At 39.5% G+C, this 23598-nt stretch overlaps 1 protein-coding gene across 6 annotated transcripts in view; it reads left to right on the top strand.

The window, feature by feature from the left end:
- Window positions 1-23097, top strand: part of Setbp1 (SET binding protein 1) — a 357001-nt gene extending 333904 nt beyond the window's left edge. For all 6 annotated transcript variants that reach the window (XM_087193233.1, XM_021236586.2, XM_004855072.4 and 3 more), the window contains one exon: window positions 17749-23097. In XM_087193233.1, coding sequence (XP_087049359.1) covers window positions 17749-18362 — 614 coding nt within the window. In that variant the 3' untranslated portion in view covers window positions 18363-23097. The remainder of the gene's footprint in view (window positions 1-17748) is intronic.
- Window positions 23098-23598: the final 501 nt, after the last annotated feature.

Raw genomic sequence — 23598 nt, 5'->3', positions numbered from 1 at the left:
AAACCTCCATGATTGTTGTTATTATATCCCAAAAGGAGGACGTAAACCTTTTTAATTGAATCTGGACATCGTGGGTCACCGGAACCTATTCTGTGGCCAAGGCTATAACATTTCAGGGAAGCATTAAATTCCCAAGAATCTTCCCTAGCCATCAGTTCCAGCCTCATCTCCTTGGCAGCCATTTGAATGTTCTTTTGGGGTCACCACTCTCAAAGCATAGTTTTTAAAAGTCTTATGTCAAAGACTCATTCAGTTCTTTAAGGAGCAGAGCAGCATGGTGATGAAACTAGTCCAAAGGAGAATTCGAGAAATGGCTATTGTAGTAATGCAGGCATTGGAGAAAGCATGTGAAACAAAATTGCTCAGTTAATGTCCTACTACACAATAAAACCATAATCTCTGTTTATCTTATCTACCGGACAAAATCTTTTCTGGGAAAAATCTACAAGTTATCATTTAGGATGGCAGGTTCTGAACCTTCAGCAGTAGTGTATAGTAAGTCCAACAAGGACACATTTCCCTAGAAAATTAATAAGCTTTGGGCAGACATGAGAGGAAGAGTGAAAGAACATTCACCTATTTGCCTTCTTAATGTCAGCTCAATTTTCTTACATGGGCAAAACTGCTCCAGTTGAATGTATATGTTTTTGCTGCATATTGCCTGTATCATATCACCAGCAGGGTGATCAGATACCTTGGTGTTCATGTCTGTAAAATAGAGGGAAAGTATGACCTAGAGTAGAGGATTGTGGTGAGGAAAATATGAGATAATACTTGTGAAAATCTTAAAGAAGTATTTTAGCAAAACAAGAGTTTCCAAGCATCTTAATGTACAGCAAAGTTCAACCAATGGGTGCTACTGTTGCTGCTGCTATTCTTGTTATTACCTGCTTTCCACTCTGGAATTTATTTTCTTCTGTGCCTACCCTTCATGCCATTTGAATGGCTAATTCATAATTATTCTTCAAGATTCAGCATACTCGCCTTCAGTTCTAAGAAACTCTCTGCCACCCATTTAAGAATCATGCCAATGGGTTGGGGATTTAGCTCAGTGGTTTTGCCACCTGCTGCGCAAGCTCAAGGACCCGAGTTCTATCCCCGGTACCAAAAAAAAAAAAAAAAGAATCATGCCAAGATCAAGTTGAATGCCACAGTCTCTGCTTCTGGTGGCTTCCTCTAGGTGCACTGCTGATTGATCCCTACATTTACTACAGTGTGTGTGGCCACTGAACTGAAAGATCACATATTGGACTGGAAGATCACGTATCCTTTTAGCCAGACCATATTCTACTTTAAAACCGCAAACTCTAGCATGATAATTTTAAATATTGGCTAAAATGCATTGAACAATTGCATCCTCCACAAAACAGCCTGGTTTACAGAAATATATATTCTAGCATGATATTCATTAGAGTTGAGAGGTGATAATTTGCCTTTATTTTCCATATTAGCACCAGAAAGAGCAAATTATACCAAAAACATTTAGCAGAGGGAGCAACCAGGAAGAGACTTGGGGATTTCCAGCCTCCTGTTTCAATAAAAGCACCCAGCCCCTGGTTGATGGACCAGAGCATTCCAGGGGAAGATTATATTCAAAGACAGAGTCATCCTATAAGGTAATATATCTACAAGACAAAGTGCATGTTTCATCAGAGAAGAGAAGAAGAGGGCACACATAAGTATCTTCTTCCTTCACTCACAAGGTCTGTGAAGTTTTCAGGATGAACCACCCCAGTGAAATACTGGAGATTAAATTGGCCTGTGTTGTACTGTAATTAGTTTATATGTGATGGTCTTGCATTGTGTCTGGAATACTGGTTTCCCTAGGCAGTGAGCATTTCCTATTTAGGTTTTGTCTCATTGAATGAGTATTGGGCAAACCATGAATTCTCAGACCCTTGGGATATAAGGACTGAAAATAAGAGGAGTAAACACCGAGACTACTGCTATTGAGCAATTCACAATCATATTTTGGTGTCATGAACATTGCATAGTGCTGGGTGCATAGTAGATACTCAATAAACATCTCTGCACTTAGTTTAACTATTCTTTCTCCTGCGCTGAGAATTTTTTTCAAAAACACAGAAGGCTTAATGACAGGTTTGAAAGTGCTGTATCTGTGAGAAGTTTAACTAAATTTATCTTCTCTGAATGCCTCATACAGATTATGCTCTCATCAACCTCATGCCACAGTCATACCCTCTTAAAAACAGAGTAATGATAATAATACATTTTATCTTCTTCCCAGTGATAGTATCATTCCCACCTCCATTGAAGCCCAGTGGGAGGTTTGGCTGTGAGGCATCAGACGCAGGGGGAGTCAGGTGCGATTATTGTAATGAGGTCTCCACACTCAGTGAAATGTGGAAAAGAAACCCTCCCATACGTAAAGTGATTTCTATTAAGATACTCATTTCATATCAAATATTCAAGCTTTTCTTTATAAGTAGAGGAGAATGAAAGGACGGGGGAGATTTTATGCAGCAAAGAAAGAAAGAACAAATACTTTAGGATCAGTTTTGAGATGAAAGCACAGTGCCTCCCTTGTTCATGGGCTCTTTCCATTAACAGAAGTCTAATTAGATTGTTGGTTTAATGGTGGCAAGATAATTTAGTGGCAACTGAAAGCAACCATGTTAATGAGAAGGGAGCGTAGTGCTTTGGGCTTCCTGTAATTAATGGAGAGTTTTTGAAAAACTTTTGGGTTCCAATGAAGTTGGCAGAGTGAGCCCAGCTGTTGAGACAGGGCAAAGTCTTTCCTGCTCATTGCTGCACAGACAGCCTTAGGCAATGTGGAAGAACTGTGTAATGACTATCATTAAGAATGATTTTGAGTGGTCCCGGCAGGCTGTAGCCAGTCTAAGAGCAGAGACAGAGGAAGAGGCATGGAGAGAAAGGAGATGTGGACAGAGACCGGTGTAAGGGTTATGAGAAAGGTGTAACAGAGAGAGACACTTACCCATCTGCCTTTCATCCTTGGATTCTACCTCACGGAAGCACCAAAGTCATCCCTGCTCATCTTCTCTGGGTGCTTACACTGGAAAAGACTGGACTACAATAGAATAGAACGGTCCTTCCCCAACCACTCCTCTTTCATGTTGCAGATGAGAACAATAAGCCCAGAGAGGTTATGAATATTACCTGACTGGGAGTTAGGAAACTTGGACTCTCTAGTCACCACACTGAGGCAGAGTAGAAAATAGATTTGGAATTCAAGGATTGGGATTATTGTGGAGTCCTTGTTCCAATGCTGCAGTACTTTTTAATTTGCTTCCTTAGGTAAATCACTGAGCCTTCCAGGTCCTTGCTTCCTCATCAGTGAAATCAGAAAAATTATTTCTGCCTTTCAACCAATAACAAGAAAATCTATTCTACATTGAAAACTTAACATATAAGTACTTTGTGCCCCCCCCATGTGAAAAATGAAGTTATATCATGTAATTATTTAATCACATTAAGTCAAATTATGAGTCAGATTGTAACATTATTAACTATCCTTTTGAAAAGTATATTCTTATTCCACCTTCCAAACATCCTTATCTCAAGGCTCAGCCCAAGCTCCTCACACTTGAGAATTAATTGCTACATCAAGTTTATTTTACACAAATATCTGTAAATACCCCAATTGTTAAATAGTCATTACAATTGTTAAATGATTTTGTTACAAATTATCAATATTTTAATCATCTGCCACACTGCACTCAGTCCTCTGAGTCAGATATAATAAAAGTATGAAATTAAGCCCTGCCCTAAGAGAGCTTACACAGTATTTGGGAAGGCCTGACTCAAAAACAGGAGACAACCCAGTAATTTTTAAATGAACAAGTTGAATAATAATCTGACATACTAACAGCTATCATTCAGCAATTTATGGGTCATTCATTTTCAACTCATTGGATCTTGGGGAGTTCTGAGGACAGCTGGATTACCTGGAAAGAAGTGTTGAAATGGACTTGTAAGGATGGGCTGGGCTAGAAAAGCAGACAGAAGTTGGAGGGAAAGGTTTACAACATTTGAGAGATAACTTAGTTTCTGTTTTGCATCAGCTTGTAATTATGTGTGAGTATATGGAAATGATGGCTACTGAGGCTGAAGAAAAGCTTGGAGTCAGAACATGGTATACTTAAAATTCCAGATAAAGTCTATTGATCATGCTACATGCAGCAAAGTGTATTAGTCAGCTTTCCTCTCCCTGAGACACAAACTTAACACCCATGATTTAAAGAAGGAGGGGTTTAATTTGGCTCATTGTTCTGGGAGATTCAGCCCGTAGTCTGCCAGCTCCACAGCAGAAACACCATGGCAGATGGCTAGGAACCAGAGCAAAGGAACAGTGTCCAAGAGGGAGATAAAAGGAAGGGGCAAAGGACTAGATATAGTAACCAAAGCCACGCCTCCACGGCCCTCCCAGACACATCCAGAAGTGTGCTTCAACATCAGTAGCTCTCAAGCCAATCAAGTTTACACAATCAAGTGTAATCATCACAGTCAGTGACAACAAATGTCAGCTGTGAGCCGATGGCCATCTGAAGTTGTGTTTTGGTTGGCTTACACAGGGTTATAAATTTTTAAAAATTAATCAGCATCTTTATCACAAGTTTTACATAGTAATCAAGACTTCTGCCTTTTTGAAACACATACTCCCTGGTATCTTTGTGCTCAGATTCCTAATTGGCAGGAAATGGTTGGAACAAAAGAACATTTGCCCCGTTGGGTGAAAAATATTAACATACTCTCCCTCCTCCATGTTGGACTAGATCATATTCCTAAACAACTTCTCTCAGTAATCTGGTGGAATATCCCTCATCTGAAATGCTTGGAAACAGAAGTATTTTGGATTTTGAATTTTATTCAGACTTTAGAATAATTCCAGTTACATAATGAAATTTCTATAGTGGCTATGGCTTCCCATAGGAAGTCAATGAAGGTGTTTGAACTGAAACAAAACAATATGCAAAAACACTTAGTCCAGCAGAAATATGTGGGCAATCTGTAATACAAGTTCTTTTATTTCATTATGGATTGGAAATGGCTTGGAGATTGTGAAATTGAGGAGATTTTAGCACTTCTATGTAATCAGTAGTAGAAAATTGACATGGAAATGCAGGTTTTCCAAGTCTTTACCCTTCTGTCTTCTTTGCTTTCCTAAGGAAATATCATATGCAACTGGGATTCAAAAAAGGTAGCTCTTGCTTGAATTGTGAGCCCACAACTTTGAAGAGGCCTGCCCTTGGGAAAATTACTTTGTCTCTGAAGGCTTGGTTTTCATCTCTGTCCCAAAGGGATGCTAAAGTTGTCAAGTGGTTGCTACCGCATGTGAAATATTGTACCTTACTCTATAGATTTTCCAAAATAGTTAATTCCTTTCATTTTCTCTTGAGGGCCAAAGGATACATTCCACTTATACAGCATGGTCTAAAGTAGGATACAAAGCATTAGATGGGACAGAAAAAATATTTGTTGAGTAAGTAAATTTAAACTACCCATATTTCCACTAGCAGCAAAGAAAAGTATTTTTTATTCCCTGGATGCCTTAAATTTATCTGTTCTTTTAATGTCCACTGGAACGAAGTCTGTTAGTCTCTTTTATGAAGTTTGGTTTTGAAGGGGACACAAGGAAAGAGCCTCACTGCTTTGCATCGTTCTTAGAATTTCTCACCTGTTGAAGAAACCACTTGTTCAGGAATTTTGATTCCTTGGAACTTACTTCTTTAAACTAAGAGACATTAGATAGCCCTAAGGCAACATGAACTGATACAACCAAGGGACAGTTTGAAAGACAGAAAGTGCTGATGAATGGGATGTGAATTTTGCAATGCTTCCAGCAAGGTGTGTGAACTTTCTGTGTGGCCTGGATCCTGGGCTTTCCCCAGAAAGTTAACAGAACTCACAGTGAAATAGAGGAAGCCTACTATTACCTTTCAGGGGATCAGATCTGCCTTCTAGGCAGTGACACTGGGTACAATTTCTTTGCTCAAAAATACTCCTCCAAATGACCTTCTTGTCCTGCAATGCCTGAAGATACTTTGAGAGGACTTCTAGTGTTTTGAAATCCAGTGTTGTTCATTACTAAGTACCCACAACCCTGGCCTTTGTCTCACACAAGTTGCCAGAGTTAAGTGATTTGAGCTTTACATATGGAAAGTTCATTTTGTTGTGTAATTAATGGGAAGCAGACTTTGGAAGCTGATGATCCAGGACCTTATTTATATGAGAGCATATGTCTGTGTTTTGTTTATGACTCACCCTCTTACTCCATGCATCGTAACTTGCGTTTGTTTACACTAACTTTTCCTAGAATCTGAGCCACATGGTATAGGAGCCAATAATTTATAGTCTGCTAATGGGAAAGATGATGAATGAGCTTTTTCCTCTCAAATTGTCAAATCTTAAATTGAGGAAAAATTATTTGCTGCATTAAGTCTGTCCAAGCTTATATTTGAAAAAGAAAAAAGTTAAAGCAATAACTTATTTTCAAAAAACTACTGGTATAGTGCTTAGAATATGAATGTATAACAACTTGCCAAGAGAGCATTTGACCACTCCCCACCATAAACCATTATAATTTGGATCCAAATGTTTGACAATGAAAAGATCATTCATGGTGGAGGCTATGTGTGTGTGTTGGGGCAAGGAGTTGTACCAGAAATCTCTGAGCCTTACCAATATTTCTGGGACCTAAAGCTGCTCTAAAAATAGTTTTTTCAAAAAGCACATTCACTCCCACCATAGAGATATATATAGACAGACATTCAAACATACAAATATAGTTACATATGTATATCTGTGTAGGTTTTTTGTGTGTAAGTTTTTATTTTTAGAGAATTATTCTATGTATATGTGTGGCTTTTCCTGGGGACCCCATGTCTATAACTTTACATGTTCAAGCTGATTTTCTTAGTGGTTCCTAATAAGTTCCAAAGTTGTTTTTGTTCATGTTTTAGTCATTGAAACACCACTTCTCCCATGGAACATTTTGGATATTAGTCTAAATTTCACAGTGCTTTTAGTTATAGCTTAGAGGATTGAACAGTAAATGGTGCCCTAAGAAAAGTAGGAGATAGCTAAAATACGTGAGGACATAATTTAATTTTCTGTGACTTGGATCTCCTTCAAAAAATCTTTTCATGTTCCACACCTAGACTTTACAGAACAGTTAAGTGGTAGTTTACATCAAGTCACATAGAAAGATTTCAATTCAAGGAAGTCAGCTGAGTCAAGAATTCAGTGTTCAACACAGTGTGTGAAACAAAGTGAAACTCCATCCATATTTATTCCAAGAATGATTAAGATGTGACCCTGGTTTTGTAGCAAAGCAGAATCCCAGATAGAAAGAACATACAGATTAGTCCCAGGATCCTAATACAGCACAGACTAAGTGAAGTGCTTTCGGAGAGATACCAGCAATATAATAGGAGCAGAAGGACTAATGTGGAAATGGGAGTCAATGCACAGCTTTTAGGAAAAAGACTTACGTGGCATTGTAAAGAATAGGGACAATTATTAAGATCTAAGTTATTAATAAAAAAAACTTCTAAAACTGAACTATCAACTGAATTTCAGTGGAAATTTGAAAGGGCTAGAAGTACACCAAGTATTATTTTGCCTTAGGTCTTTTTTCCCACACTAGTTGCCTCTGGATAAAAGAAAGATGCAAGACTTTCCTCTCTCCAACATCAGATGCAATATCCTGTTTGATACTGGCAGAAATAATAGAATTGGGCACACACCTGTTGGCAATGCAAAGTTATTGTTTCTGGGGTACATCTATCATCTACTAAGCAGACAGAGACACAACAATATATGAAAGTCTAAAACAGTGTATATAATTTCTTATTGTTTTAATGAAGAATACAAGTATATTTTATTGTGTAAATTGACATTTTTTTCTTAGAAAGCTTCAATAAAAAGCAAAACAATAGCATCTACTTGAGTCACTTTAATCAAGACCAGAAGTTAAAGGGACAGAATTAACTTTGAGTGTATTTAAACCCTTTGAGAATTCCTAAAACTCTGAGCACTCTGAAAAAACAAAGTGAAGATCTAAAACTTTCACAACAGACTAGAACACTGGAATAAAACCAATAAAATTAAATTTTTCAGATTTAAATGGAAGGCTTGCATTTAAACTAAAAACCCAATTCCACATAGCAGTCGCTAGATTTGATGGCAGTTTATATGAAAGCATTTAAAGGACCTAATTTAGCCTCCATTTAATATGAGCCAATAGTGTAATGTTGTAGAAAAATCCAGGCTGTTTTGAAAATGTAGTTCTTCATTAATATAAATACTGTGACTTCTGATCACAGAAATTAATCAACTTGATTTTTCTGCACTAAATACTTCATACCTGGAAAATCAGTTAAATTGTAGGCACCAAAATTTAAGATCAGCTTTAGCAGATGATAAACTCTCCAGATGAAGGTGATCAAAACGGAATAGACGATAGAGTTCACTTCATAGGAAACACAGATGAAGGATTTGAGCATTTCTTACTTACAAGCGCGAAGACTTTGTATATGACTTTTTACAGATCATATTTATACAGAAGTAAGGACCCTTCAAAGAAATGAAGAGATCTTTCTGGAGGTATAGAACTGAGGGGTAAAAAAGTTAAGACTAGAGTTTCATTCTTCTAATGTCTTGTAAATATATATCTTATCAGGTTATAACAGTGAGACTGAGTATTTCATTTAAAAAATGCAGTTATTGTCAAGGCCCAAAAGAAAACAAAGAATAGATACCTGTCATTTCCGAAATTCTAGCATAGCCTAGAAGGATTTATTTCACCTGAGCCTACATATTTAAAGTTTAGAAGGTCTTTTGAGATCATGTTGGTATATGATTCTTTATTCTTCCCTATATTTTCTTTTTCAAAATTTAGAAGAAAGAAAATCTCACAATCAGGTAAGCATTTGCATGTGTAATGGGGTGTTACATAAGGGATATTTATGGTTAAGGATAAAGCTATACCAGACTTGAGAAGAAAGAGAAAAGAAATATAAAGATCCCTTTGAGAGGGTGAGCCCACCCGCACTGTGTGCCACCTGGCATACTGTGAGACTTAACAGATGTAGCTCAAATGCTTTGGCATTAACTTCATTTCTATCCAGCCTTCCTTGTTGTCTATAGTCAGTGTGCTGGAGCTTAATGCACATCGCAGCAAACAAAAGCCGTAATTGATTATAACACAGTAGGGCTAAATGGCCTTTGTATTCCCCAGTTTACCACTATTGCTACTTCTAATCCACTCCCTAACAAAAATTTAGACAACAGCTCTGACCCTACTAAAAATTAAGACTGAAAGGATGCCTTTGTTGATATTATCTTGGACAATCCCAAAATGAATTATACAGCAGATTGGTGAATAAGGAGCTATAATTTCTTTTGCTTGTTTTCTGAGCTCCTCCTTCACCCAAGTTTCTCAGGCCTGCCAAAATCCAATTCCCTTCTGTAGGGGTTCTTCTACCAACTCTGCAATTTCCTTATTAGATTCAGGTTCTCTCTCATGATCCCACTACTGTTTTTATCTGTCCAAAGCCACAGGTGGTTTGTCCAATAACCAGGCTCATGAGTGAAGGGCATTTTGCATGGCCAAAGAAATCAAGGGTTCTGAAAATTTAGGGACCACTACCTCAATTGCCTAATCCAGTAAAGGATGTCAGCATCAAGTTTCATCCTAGAAGCTCTCCATGGGTATAGGGCTCTTCTGACTACTATGGAATTCCCTGTAATTAAATTTAATAGTGTTCCAGGAATGTAAAAATTAATGTTATGTAGATGTGATCTCTAGGAGTTTACAATCTAATCCAGCAGGAAATATTAATCAGGTACCTACTATGGGACAGAAGCTGTGCTCTCTGTTTTGAGAGGTATAAAGAACAACACGTCTGTCTGTCTGCAAGAAATTTTAACGCTTCTTAGCCCTGAGCTCATAGAAAATTAAGATCTTCTAGGATTAAAGGCTAGCTAAGTAAATGTCTTCAGGAGTTTTAAAAAAAAAGAACAGAAAACTTTAAGGCTGTAGACTCCAATTTTTTTTTGATCCTGTAATGCTGTGAGTAGCATAATTTTAGATGGATATCCCATGTAAGTACATAGAGTACATGCACTCTTTTAAAGCATAAATCTTAAAAGAATGTCATAAACATGAAATAACTTATATTCTTAAGATAATTTAAATTTGTATTTATTATTCATGAATCAAATATTTTTTCAGCCATTAATGTTTTAAGGAGGCCAAGTGATTGAGTTTGCATACATATCTTTCAAATTTTTGTTCAGTTTAAACACTTGCAATAAAGTAAAGTTCAGATTCTGAATTCAGTTTTTTTTACCACTTGTTGTTAGTGGATATTGTAGATCAAAAGTGTATTTTACGTGGATATAGAGAAGAAAGTACATTATTGACTGTGCTTTGATCTTAATATTTTAAAAATGTCATCCATCAGTTAAACAAGGTTGTTGCTAAATGTGGCTAATGATCTTCTCTATTAACAACTAAATGGTCTTGCAAATCAGAAGGCATTCTGTTTTTATTTTTTTGAGTAAATCAAATCTCTGAACATCTTCATTTGGTAGTTAGGTATATGAATTTTTTTAATTTGCAGAATTTAGAGGATTTTATAGGATATAATATATAATTTTCAGTAACAAAATTCCGAACAATGGAAACAATTCCAATCAGTTACCAAAAATTCACTTTTCATAGCACAAGCCTTTTTCCTAAAGCAATTATTTTCTCACCCACTTTACCCCAATGGGGCATTAAATATTTTGTGTTCTAACAACTACTAGGTGATGTTACTAGCAGCTCCATGGATGGCAGTGAAAAGGTGAGAACATTTACAACCCTTGACTTTTTGCACCAAAAAATTGTTAATTTCATATTTGAAAATGGTAATTCTTTTATAAACTTTGCCGAGATAACAGAATTCCATGGGATATATAAAATATTTCATGGATAATCTTCATCTCATTATAAAGTATTTTGATTTTTTCTATTTAGAAGTCTTGCTTTTCTAAGATTAACTATAGTGTGACCTTCTATAGCCTTTAATTAAGACATTGACAATACCCTGAAAGCAACACTCTGATGAAATGCCAAGTCCACCAACCCCTTGCATACATGTGACCTTCCTTTCTCTCAAGAACTTATGCCCAAATGTGACAGGTGACCCATCATCTGATGTGCAGGTCAAGTAAAAACATCACTCTCTTCCCATATATAAATTACTGGAGTGCTTAATTTAGTTCTTATGCTTTAGATACAATATAAATAATGTAAATACAAATAATTAATGTGTTCTTCCTGCAACCAAATAAATAACGTTGCTTACTCTTGGGAGCAATATGCATCCCACTTGGGAAGCTGGGAAGGCAGAGAGGGAGTGAGCAGTGGGAGAGATTGCAGAGGCAAGGGAGCACAAGGCAAGTTTCTAAAGACATAACACCTTTTATGCTTCCAGGAAGATCTAAGAAGATGCTTAAGAGCAAATACCATTTGGTGACCTTTCCCACTTCAGAGGTCACACATGTAAACTTGCTCACACCTGTGCACCCACTGCCTCACCTCTCCATCAGCCAAACTACCTACCTCAACTCCTACCTTGTCTCAAGAGAAATGTGAAATAAGAGCAGAACAAAGACTAGGGTCCTGCAAGCTATTGCAGCTGAGATAGGATGCTCTTTCTTAACCCCTAGGAAGAAGCTATTGTTTGAATAGTCAGGTAGTCATTATTCTTTAAACAAGCTAGTCACATTTGCAAAGAAACCTCCAAGTATACTAAGACAACCGAAAGAAACAGAATGGAAACACTGCCCTATCATGACAAATCCCCCACATCTGCTAACTCTTAATTGTAAATTACTGCTGTACATGTGGAGAGCAGTGCTTGCACTTGTATTGACAACCAGCAGCCAGTCAGATGTCCCCTACCTTGCAGGGGCCCTACCAACAGAGACAACTTGTCATCCTGTTCAAAAGAGCTTTTAAGACCAGGACTGTGGAAGGTTAATTTAAATTCACAGGATGCAAGAAGAACATTTACATACCAAGGCAGCTTGCCTTATACTTCCTATTTTAAAAAAAGCAGCATTAGGAGAATAAAAGACCATTGCTGAGTCAAATCCAAATACAAAGTACATAAAAAATGAACAATTTACATTGGAAAACAATGAGACAATTGAATTTGCTCGAGACTGTATTTGCTGACCACATAGGACATGTCAGACCACATACTGCTATATGAATGGGCCTAAGGTGGACACTCTGAAAGTCTGGAGAAAGAGGTGGCCTTTGCTTGTGAAGAATTTTCTAACATATATCGACACACTAAGCAATTTACACTGCAGCTCTCTGTACTGACTGAGGCAGATGGTGCCCCAACTCTCTCCACCCTCCTCAGCCCCAGACCGCAGAACCTTCTCAACACCTCCCCACCTATCCTTAGGGACATTCAAGCAGCAAGAAAATTTCTAAGGAGTCCAAAAATAAATCTCTTTTCCCCCCAACACACCCAGATCTTTTTTGTAAAGCTTCAAAAATCTCTTGCACATGAACGAAGTACAGTCTACTCACATTAGCACCAGTTTTTGGGAAAACGTCTGTGTGTAACTCAGTCTCGTTAGCCCTTAGCTTGACTCACAGTGCCTATACTACATGTGTAAGCATGTGTACAAAAAGCATTGTTAAACCCATTCTTTGAGTATCGTAAAAGATGTGGCAAAGTCAACAGGATGCTGATGAGCCAATCCTCTGATAAAGGGAGTGAAAAGACAGTCTAGATCTGGACCAAAACCAGCTCAGCCCTTTGGGTGGCAATTTTAAGGGTCTAGAACACCATTTGTATTGCAGAGTTATGAAGAAATGAACTTGTATTTTGCCTTGGACACTCATAATTACTCTTTAAATCTAACAAAAAGTAGGCATGATATAGGACTATTATAGGAAAGAGAACAAATATGGAATCAATCTTGCAGCAAGAGCCCAGAAATTGCTGTCCAATAATGAAACAAATTGAAGAGAGAAAATCTGTAAACATTTAGAAAGACAGTGAAATCATAAGCAATAAGGAGAAAGATTTGTGAATATAAAACTCTGCCAAGTACAAAGTCCTCTTCTCCCCTCCATAGTAGGATTTCAAAATTATTAGATGAAATAAATGTTTTTGAAAGCCACCCCACATTTGGGAAAAGGAGCTGATAATGAGCATAGGAAAGAATTATAGCAGTTTTTAAACCAAGAAGGGAACTTGGAGAACAGCTAGTCCATTCATCTCCTGCGCTAGATGAAGAGAGACTCAGGGGGCCAAGATGTTCATCCACCTTCATTTCCAGCTCCCCATCTGCAAAGACATTTCTATTATGCTACACTCTGTTATTGTTTGAACACAGGAATAATGACTCTGAACTGAAATTGTAGATAATAAACATTAGGACAAAACAAAATTCAGATGGTCAGTAGATGTAAAAAAAACCACAAAAGGAAGGAAGAAGGATACTAAACTTGTAGCACCTGATGCCATCAGTGGAGCTTGGCTCATGATGCATGTTTATGCAGTTGGTCATAGCATAAAACCCAGAGAACTCATTCATTCTCCCATGTTATTAGGGAGGTAACAAGCAGCAGGGGCCTTCCTGGGAAAAGATGAATCCATGGTCAGTCTCCCATGAGCATATCTCTTACCCATCCACAGGTATAAAGGTGAAATAGAAGCCCAAAGGGAAAAATCAGAGCTCCCTCCAGTCCTGAGATTCCACAAAATATTTCCTTTTTGCCATTTACAATTCATAATCTTTAACTACCTTGTGTTATGGCAAAGTAGGCTGAATAGCATTAATAAACCTCATGTACTCATTGCTCACTTCAACAATATAAACCAATGATCAGTCTTGTATCTTCCAATGCAGGTATCTTCCTCCTCTCTTCCTATTTCGAAGCCCATCTCAGATGTTTGCATATGATTTCATCTATATTTTAGCATGCATTTCGGCAATAAAGGTACTTAACAAAAACAGATGATCATAACGCAACAATCACACCTAAGAAAATTAACAGTAATTATATCATGAAATGCCCAGAGTTCATTTATCCCTGATTTATTTTAACAGTTTGCTTAAACTGATTTCCAAATAAGGTCATTTGGGGAGGGGGGTACTGGGAATCAAACTTGGGACCTTGCACTTTCAAGGCAGGCGGCAGAACCACTGAGCTAAATCCCTGGCCCAAGGTCATCTTATCTTTAATCTCTTTGTAATTTACAGTTTCTTCCTCCACTCACCCTGTGATTTATTTGCCTGAGACACTGAACTGTTTACCTAGAGTTTCCCATGGTCACCATTTTATTGACTGAATCCCAGTAAGTCTTCTGTCCTCTGTATTTCGAACTGGTGCAGCCTAGAGCTGTGCTGCCTAATACAGTACTACTAGCTTCAGGTAGCTAATAAAACTAAATTAAATTAAAAATCCAGTCGCTGAGGGCCGGGGATTTAGCTCAGAGGTTTTGGGGCCTGCTGCGCAAGCGCAAGGACCCGAGTTCGATCCCTGGTACCAAAAACAAAACAAAAAAATCCAGTCACATTTCAAGCGCTGAGGAGCCACATGTGGCTAGTGACTATAGTATGAGTACAGATAAAGAATATTTGCATCATTCCAGAAAGTTGTGGAAAGTTCTATTCCAGGGGGTTAACTTTCATAAGGTAGCTTTGGTAGGAAATAGATGTTAAAATCTCCTCCAAGTCTCACAGTTATAAATGACACAGTGCCCCTGACAGTGTCATTTATAAGCACCACAACTGGACACTAAAAATGAAACAAAAATTAGAGGGATTAAAGGGATTCATGTGTTTTCAAGCTTATGTAAGTGGTATACTTACAAATACTTTGGCAATTTTCTTTCTTATTCAACTCTTGTTTGGATGTACCCTATGGATATGTTTATATGTAGCTTATTCATTTTAATTAATTAACATACTACTCGCTATGTAGTTCAGGCTGGCCCTCAGCTCACACTATAGCCCTGGCTGGCCTTGAACTTGTGATAATCCTCCTGCTTCAGCCTCCCAAATGCTAGAATTACAAGTGTACTCCACTATGCCTGGCCCATACACTAATCTTTAAAGGATGTCCTTGTATGTCTTTTACCTCCTGTTATACAGAAGTAAAGGAGGCAATGTTGATTGCCCACTGTCTAAGATGATTTACCAGTTCATGTTCTCACTAATCTAGAAGAATTCCCAATTCTTATCTTTAACCTTATGTAGTTTCAGATTTACTTTTTACCAGTATGGATCTATAGATTTCCCATAATAATAATAATACAAGCACATGAAGGGAACAGAATAGAAAGGGGAGCACTGACAGCTCAATCTGTCATGTTTTGTTTCTTTAAAATGAGTCGGCAAATAGCACAGAGCATTAACATCTATTATTGTGAATGTTGAATGCAAAGGAGCTGATCATGAGATTACCTAATAAGATGTTTTAGGGGAATTCATTTTGGAGTTTATTTTTTATTTATTGACATTTTATTCTAAAAGGAAAATGCTTGGCAGGACAATCCATTGGTTATATACCCCCCCCATAACTTCCAGCTCATGGAGTATTTGAATCAAACTTTATGCAGTTAAATACTGTCAAGTAATTGATTTATTTTATATTTGTTGTGTATGTCAGCAAAATTATTTACTTTATATTTAGCATCCTTCATTGTATACCACATAGAATTTTCTTCTTCGGTGGGTGATGTAAACTAAAGACAGGGCATACTGATAGTGGATTTTGCATTTGAAAAAAATGCTAGAAGTTTTGTGGAGTATTTCTGAGTAGTTTTCATTTACTTGTGAACTCTCTGGACAAGTTAAATTACTTGGCCCTCAAATGGAGGCCTGCTAACCCTTTGTGTCCCCATATTTGCATTAGTTGCTTTAAAAATCCAAACTCAAATTCTTTTAAAGGATAGTACAATAAGGTAGCAATGATTAGTCTGATTTGTCTGTGCAAAAATAACTTTCAAATCCTCCCTATGTCCAAAGCTCCCTGCTAAGCCCAGGAAGGGAATAAAACCAGACAAAAATCAGTCCCTGCGTCTGAGAACTGATAACTAAGCACCCCCATTTTTAAAGACTAAGTACAAAAGTTTTATTTTTATAGTCAGAAGCTAACTCTGGCTTTGTTCTATTTTGATCTTTATAACTTATTTTAAAGATCGCTCAGTAGTTATTCATTGCTCAGTCAGTCTTGCCGACCTTTGGCCCAAAAGCAGGAACATTTTGACCTGGTCTATGCAGCTCATTGCTTCCCACTCCGTGAAGCTAGTGGCATAAATAACTTCAACTAAAACCCTCCTGGAGATCTGTGATGGCCACAGCATGAAGGGGGAATGTGGCAACAGGGAAAAGAATGAAGCAGGAGTGCCCAGGAATAAGTGAAAGTGGTATTCATCCTCTTGACTGTCTTTTTTTTCCTTCTCTCCCTTTAAGATACTGTTTTTCTACTACTAGATGAAAAAAAATGAGAGGGCACAACTAAGACCCTAATATAAAATATGTACCCCTCTAGGCCTACATCCTTTAAGTGAGGTTCTTTGGGGTTGAAGATTTAAGGTAAATTACAACAGCAAAGAATTCAGAGGGGGATACACTTCTCAAGTGTACAGGTGAGTGGAGGGAGGGAGTGGCCGTTGTGATGGAGGGGCAGTGTGCAGGGGTGTGTGGTTGCATCAGCTCACACAGAATTGTGCCTGCTCAGGATCACCGCAAGGAGAAAGGATGATCGAAAGGGTGAGAGACCGTCAGCGTCTTGAAGCCATTCACACTTTATGGTGTCTGAACTTCAAAACGAGGCAGTCCTGAAGGCCATTTTAGTGTCGGCAGTACAGGACTTCCTGAGAAGTTCGGCTCGTAAAATAAAAGCGCATCTGGCCAGCAGCACATGAAAAGAGCCCTTTGCAAACAACAGTTCAGTAGAGGGAGTGAAAATGATTCCGAAACACCTGGCTGGTATTTCCCTTCAGGTTCCCAGAGGGTGAACTGGTTAAAAAAGTCTTGGTTAACGGAACATCATCAGGCAAACTGACAGATTCAGAACACGGGGCCAGGGAGGGATGCTGAAAGCCAGTGCCAGCCCCACCAGTGTCCCAGGAAAGAAATCCTCCTCTCTTGTAAGTGGAGGAGGGCTAGGACAAAAGACTTCAGCTACATATGCTAGATCAACTGAAAGCATCTCTTCTGGTCCATGGTACACTTGTACAGTCAAGATTACAAAATGTGGAAGGCTACATGCCACTTCATTCATCCAATGTCAGTGAAACGCTGTAATGCTAAAGTGAATAGGATCTAATGCCAAAGGGCTGAATGAAAACTTCTGTGATAAAGAAAAATAATGGAAAAGTTTATATTGTGTTTCTGCCATTGCTGCCATTGTTTATGCCATTGCTCAGGGCAGGTCACCTCAACAGCCTGGGTCTGTTTCCACATCTTTAAAATGGGAACAAGAGTATCTCACATAATTGTGAGGACTGAAATACTGTAAATAGAAACGCTTTGTATACTTAACAGCTATCCAATCAAAATGTATTTTTATTATTCTTAATTTAATAAAGAAAAACGCTGGGTGCTGAGTCACATCCATAGCATAATTTTCCATGATTCTTATAGCCAAATAAAGCATCACTCGTCCTTGAAAGAGGGCGAGTTGTAGTCAGCCGGCCACCTGTGCTCAATTTCTTCTCTCTTCCCCTCCTGCAGCCAGCTCCTCCCTGAAGAAGCGATTCAAGCGGCGGGAGATCGAAGCCATCCAGTGCGAAGTGCGGAAGATGTGCAACTACACCAAGATCCTGTCCACCAAGAAGAACCTGGACCATGTGAACAAGATCCTGAAGGCCAAGCGGCTGCAGAGACAATCAAAGACAGGCAACAACTTCGTCAAGAAGAGGCGAGGGCGGCCCCGCAAGCAGCCCACCCAGTTCGATGAGGACTCCAGAGACCAGATGCCCGTGCTGGAAAAATGCATCGACCTTCCCACCAAGAGGGGCCAGAAACCCAGCCTGAGCCCGCTGGTGCTGGAGCCCGCCGCCGGTCAGGACGCCGTCATGGCGACCATCGAGGCGGTCATCCACATGGCCCGCGAGGCGCCGCCCCTGCCCCCGCCCCCGCCGCCGCTGCCACCGCCCCCGCCGCCGCCACCGCCCCCGCCCCCCGCGCTGCCCAAGATCCCCCGGGGCGGGAAGAGGAAGCTTGCGCCGCCGCCCGCCGGGCAGCACGCGCAACCGTCCCCGCAGCCGCCCTTTCCCCAGGAGGAGGAGGTGAAGGCCAAAAGGTCGAGGAAGTCACGAGGGAGCGAGAGCGATGTCCTCCCCTAAGGTGGGTCTGGGCGTCCGAACCTGGGGCTGGGGGACTGAGGATTCGGAGGTGCAGAGAGCCGGGGGTGGGGGTGGATCCCCCACTGCGGGGACACCGAGGCCCTTCTTCCCAGAAGCTGGGCGGGCAGAATCGGGCCGGATGACAGGGTTCAGCCATCGGAGCTCTTGGCATAGCAGAGCCGGGGGAACACCTTCGAAAGGAGCTCGTCTGCTGCGCAGCAGGCCCCGGCCCGGCGGCACTTCAGCGTGGCTGGACCTTTCGCCGGCAGCCTAAGAACCAACCCGGGGGAGGAGGCTGGTGCTCCCAGGCGGCCACCTGACCTTCCGCCTCCGAGGTGCGCCCTTCCCGCGCCGTCATCTGCGGGCCAGGAAGATCGAAAGGGAGACGCCCTCAATTAGGAAACATTCCAAGGGGAGAAAAGCTGCAAATTTGTCGACTGGCTTTGTTGTAACCCACTTCCACTTAATTGGTTTTGATTTCTTTTGGTTTGCAAGTTCTAGGCTTTAGTGGGGAGGGGAGCACCACCGTCATCGCAGGTCGTGACCTGAATCTTTCCGTTAAAAATACAGTTTTCCCAGATGGAATCGTGTGATCAGAAGGTGAAATTCTAGTGATAGGCGACCTTAAACCTGCATTCATATTCTTCTGTATGCCTCTGGCCCCCACACACTGATTTTTAGCATCCTCTGTTCCTGCTTTTCCTTTGTTCATTGTACTCCCTTACCTTGCTGCCTTCTTTTTCTTGGTACACATCTGAAAATTTGTAAACCTGACCTCTGTAGTGAAGTTCACCCTTGGTGTACTGTCCCAAGGAACCTGGCTTTGAATCCCAATCGTTGTGAAACAGGTACTCAGTACTGATAGAGCCTTTTAAATAAGTGACTCAGAGCAGCCCAGGATATGGTGACCCAGGGGTCAACCAGGTTATTTTTATACTTAAAACATAATAGCAGAGGACAGAAAAAACGGTTTTAGTACCCCACAGCAAATGGAATAACTGACAAGCCACCAAAAATTAGAACCCCAGACCCACCAGAAAGACAATGTCTAGTAATGCCTTGGTATGTGATTTTTTTTTCATACAGAGAGCTGTCGTAGGTGTTGAGAAAAGGAAACAAAAAGACAATAGAAGTCCATTGTCTCTTGATAATTATTTCTTAAAAGCAAATGAAAGTAAGTGTTCTTATCTGAAAAATAAATAAAATGTTTAAAGGGTATCACCACTCCAATTGTGTCAAGCCACCTTGGACAAAGTATCCATATTGTGGTTGCCTTAATACACTAAAACATTTTTGTACATAATGTAATTATAAATCTATCAGTCTGCATGGATGCAAACTGTGTGTGACAAATCGTCTTTTAAATGGTCAATTTCAACTGTACATTTTTCATCCAAGTTGTACTCTAGCCATTGGTTTAGCGTGGACAGATATTCCATCTCTATTATCCATTTCCGCAGCCCAAGTAAAACATGTTAAGAGACTCAGAATGAATATGAAGTTATCCCATTGCTGTAGATGTTTTTAAAGTCAGATGTGGAAATTTCAAATTAGTATTTTCAGTTTCCTTCCTCACTCCTCCCCTTACCTTTCCCAAGACAACAAATACCTGGCATGGTAGATTACAGAAAGACACTGAAAGAGAGAATTAAATTTTCCAATGGGAGTTAGAATATCTGGTTTACCTCCAAATTAAGTATTTTTGCAGGAAGTTGGGACCAGCTGGAAATTATATTATCACTTCAGAACACAATATTATTTCCTTACAGAGAGATGGATCTTTGTTGGGAACATAAGAATAAGCGATGGGGTAACTAGGGGAGTAAATTTTAAAAACTCAAGTTAATATGCTCGCCAACATCACTTCTCTGCTGTGGCACCCACAGTTGGTTGAAAGTACCTACAGAGCTGTTCCGTACAATCACTGTGGACTTCACATCGTTTGCAGCCCACTCGTTCAGTTGCATTTAATCCTGGCAGTATGTAAGTTTAAAAGACTGTACTTTAAAGCTTATATCCTAGACACTCAATTTGTGACCTGGGCTGACCTTTGCCATTTCACACAAGTTGAACAGCAAAATCTGACCAGCCCTTTTCAGTCTGTCATTTCCAAGCCATATCTTAGTAGTTCCAAAGTCACCAGGGAGGAAAGTTTAAATCAGCCCCTTGCACCTCACCGTTGCTGTGAAATAGCAACCATTTCCATTCCAATTAAGCCATAAAGAGTTTTCTCTTCCTGTTGGATCTGAAAAATGATTTCCTTCAGTCTTGTAACCTTCTCGCTTCCCATGCTGCACTGTCTCCCAAACAAGTCTGTAAGCAGACTAAATCTTGCAGAAGAGAGCCAGCCAGTGCTTAGTAAACTTCCTAAAAGGAAAACTCAAAGTTTAATTAACTTTCACTTCTAATAGGTGAGAAATTCCAAATAACTTGGGGTACACTAGAGTTTTCAAACCAATGAAAAATATTCTAGGAAAGATTCAGTGGAGTTGCAAATCACACGTGAATTGGGGTCTGTGGTTGGCATGTGAGTTAAATGCACATCTCCACATGCAGACCCTAACAATGGATGGGAGAACTTCAGAGGACCGAAGCTGAGGCATGCTAATAGCTCCTTAGATGTGGAAGCCAGTCCAGCCACTTTAACACTGCTTCCTCTCTCCATCACCCTCTATTCACTCTGTCACATTTCTTTCCTTCAGTTTTTCATTAACTTAACCCATCCTTACAACATTCTTTCTGTTCCAAGGGAGGACTCCCTGCCCTTAGCTGGTTCTCTTCAATCCAGGCTCCCCTTGGGGCCAGTCAGTCTCCCATTTAGTCAGTTGCAGGGCCAAGAAGACAACCCAGCTCTCTTGTACCAGATTGTGGACTTCTTTAGCCATGCAACTCTGCCTGCTGGGGGAGCGTTTTTATGTTAAGAGTGCATCCTTCAGTATCCATGAGACTCCATATACAACTCCACAAAATATTTTATAGTAAGAGAAACCCCTTGATTTTCATTTCTCCCCCTCCTCTCCACCCAGACTACTGTCCTTCACCAAGTAGGTGTGGACTCACTTAGTAAGGAGCCTGATTGAAGATGAGAAAATGATGAAACCTAGACATAAAAGCCTCCTTAAAGGTGCTGATGGATCTTTAACCTGCTGTACTAAGTGGCTGGGTGACTGCTTGCTTTTCAACTCATCTCAAATGAGAAGTTTATCTTCCTCAAATAGCCCATCTCTGGCTACAACCCAAGGAAGAAAGGTCAAAGGAAAGGAGAGTATGTAGGGTTGCTTTTTGACTTGGCAGGGCCAGGACTCAGCAGTCAAGGACAGCCCAGGAAAGGTGACTGAGGCCTGGCAGGAGATTAGTGTGTTAACTTGGCTGCTGTAGATCTAGAGTGGGAGGCCGTGTCCAATGGCAGACAGAGTTTGTGTTCTGCACATTGCTGGGTCTATAAATACGATAAGCAAGTGGTGACAGAATTATAGTGTAAGGTGATGTATTACATGCAAATCATAAAGGGTTTGGTATTAGGACTTAAGTAGAAAATCCCACTCCTAGCTTATTACCCAACAATATTCAGATAATGAGCTTTTGGAGAATATTTTTTTCCCTATCACTAAGAAGATTTTACCTGGTAACTGTTTAAAGTATATACATATCTTTCCAAAGCCTTTAAATGCCAACTGTAGTGTGGAGAGAGAGAGGGTGGCAGGAGCCGAAATGCCTCAAAAGCCATTTAAGTGTTACGTTGCAGGATTTTCAGTCCTACTCATTATGTAAAAGTAGATAAATATAGACATTTTTCTCAACACTACCCTATCGTATCACAATGGTCCAAATGCCAGAGCTTACAGATAATGTCATCACAGTGCCTAGAAACTCAAACTGTAATATATCGTAGCATTTCCTTGGTGTTTCTTAAGGTTTCTTTCCACAATACAAGGCTCCCTCTGCCTCTTGTTTCTTAGAGAGTTCACCCCTCTGACAGTCTGCCTTCCCTGTGGGACTCAGTCATTTGGGGAACAGTCTTAGAAGCACATATCAACCAAGGAAGAAACTTCCTGGATATCTATTGCCCACTTGCCCAGGTATAATAAACACTAAAGGGGGGAAAACTGACAAGAGCTGCCAACTAGTCAACCTGGAAGGGCAGTTCCACCCTAGGTTGGTGTCTTTCTTTTTCTTCCTTTTTTTAAAAAAATCTATTTCTTAAATAATAATAAATGCACATGATGTGTTAAATATGTACATATATATTTCAAAAGAAAAAATGGGCACAAGATTGTCTTACAAGTCGTGCTGGCTAATTTTTAGTTTGTATTCATAAGTGGTTTTTAAAAGCCTTTTTTAAAGTGTAATTTGCATGTTCTACTTTGATTGTATGTAAACATATTTTAGAACAAAAAATGTATTTGTATTTTATTGAATATAGAGGCAAGAAAAATTGTACATTGTTTGAAATGTTCTTTTGTAACAGTTTTTATTCATAAAGCATTTTTGTACATTTAAAATGAACATGGACTTGCTGTTATTTGAGGCGTAGATACATCTGGCATGCTTTACTGTCATGCTCCTCCATGGTCTTAGATGTTGGGTTTTAAACATTTTTTTCTAAAAGAAAGCTCAGTCTTTTTTGCTACCAGATCAGGTTAGCACAGTATAGAGCACTTAACTATTAAAAAAAAGTTAATCCTATTCATATGTTATTCATTGTGTGATATTAAAGACATTCAATTCAGTCTAACATGAGTTGTGAATTCTTTTGTTTTATTTTCCATCTGGTTCACATCACTAAGGAGTTTAATAGCTTTTGGGGGTCTTTGCTCACACCGACTGGATACAGAATCATTGACAAAATTCTAATCAAACTTCTGTCTTTTGTACAGTGCTGAGAAGTGCATTGTGGGCAAGATTTAAGTCTGATTTGCTGCGTTGCAGTTCAGAGAATATTGCGTTACCTGGACATCCAGCCAGGGCTAAGTGCAAACAAAGAGTACTGCAGAATGTTGGAAGACTCAGTTTATTCTACATTTTTAGAAAATCATTATGCATGGGGATTAAGCTTTCTTCTTAAATATCTCATGATGTCTGATATCTGAAGGATGTATCCTTGGCTGCACTTCCAGTTTTACTGGAGTGATAGGAAGGATGAGCTATTTAACAAACCATATTGATCACCTAGCCCAGTGCCTATCTGTGAGTCCTTGCTTCAAAGGACTTCACAAGGCTTACATTTGGGAAATGA

The sequence above is a fragment of the Heterocephalus glaber genome, unplaced genomic scaffold, assembly GCF_053883595.1.
Source record: "Heterocephalus glaber isolate CG9 unplaced genomic scaffold, H.glaber_assembly_v1.0 deba00000331, whole genome shotgun sequence".
Classification (NCBI taxonomy): domain Eukaryota; kingdom Metazoa; phylum Chordata; class Mammalia; order Rodentia; family Bathyergidae; genus Heterocephalus; species Heterocephalus glaber.
This window is presented reverse-complemented; position numbering and strand designations above follow the sequence as displayed.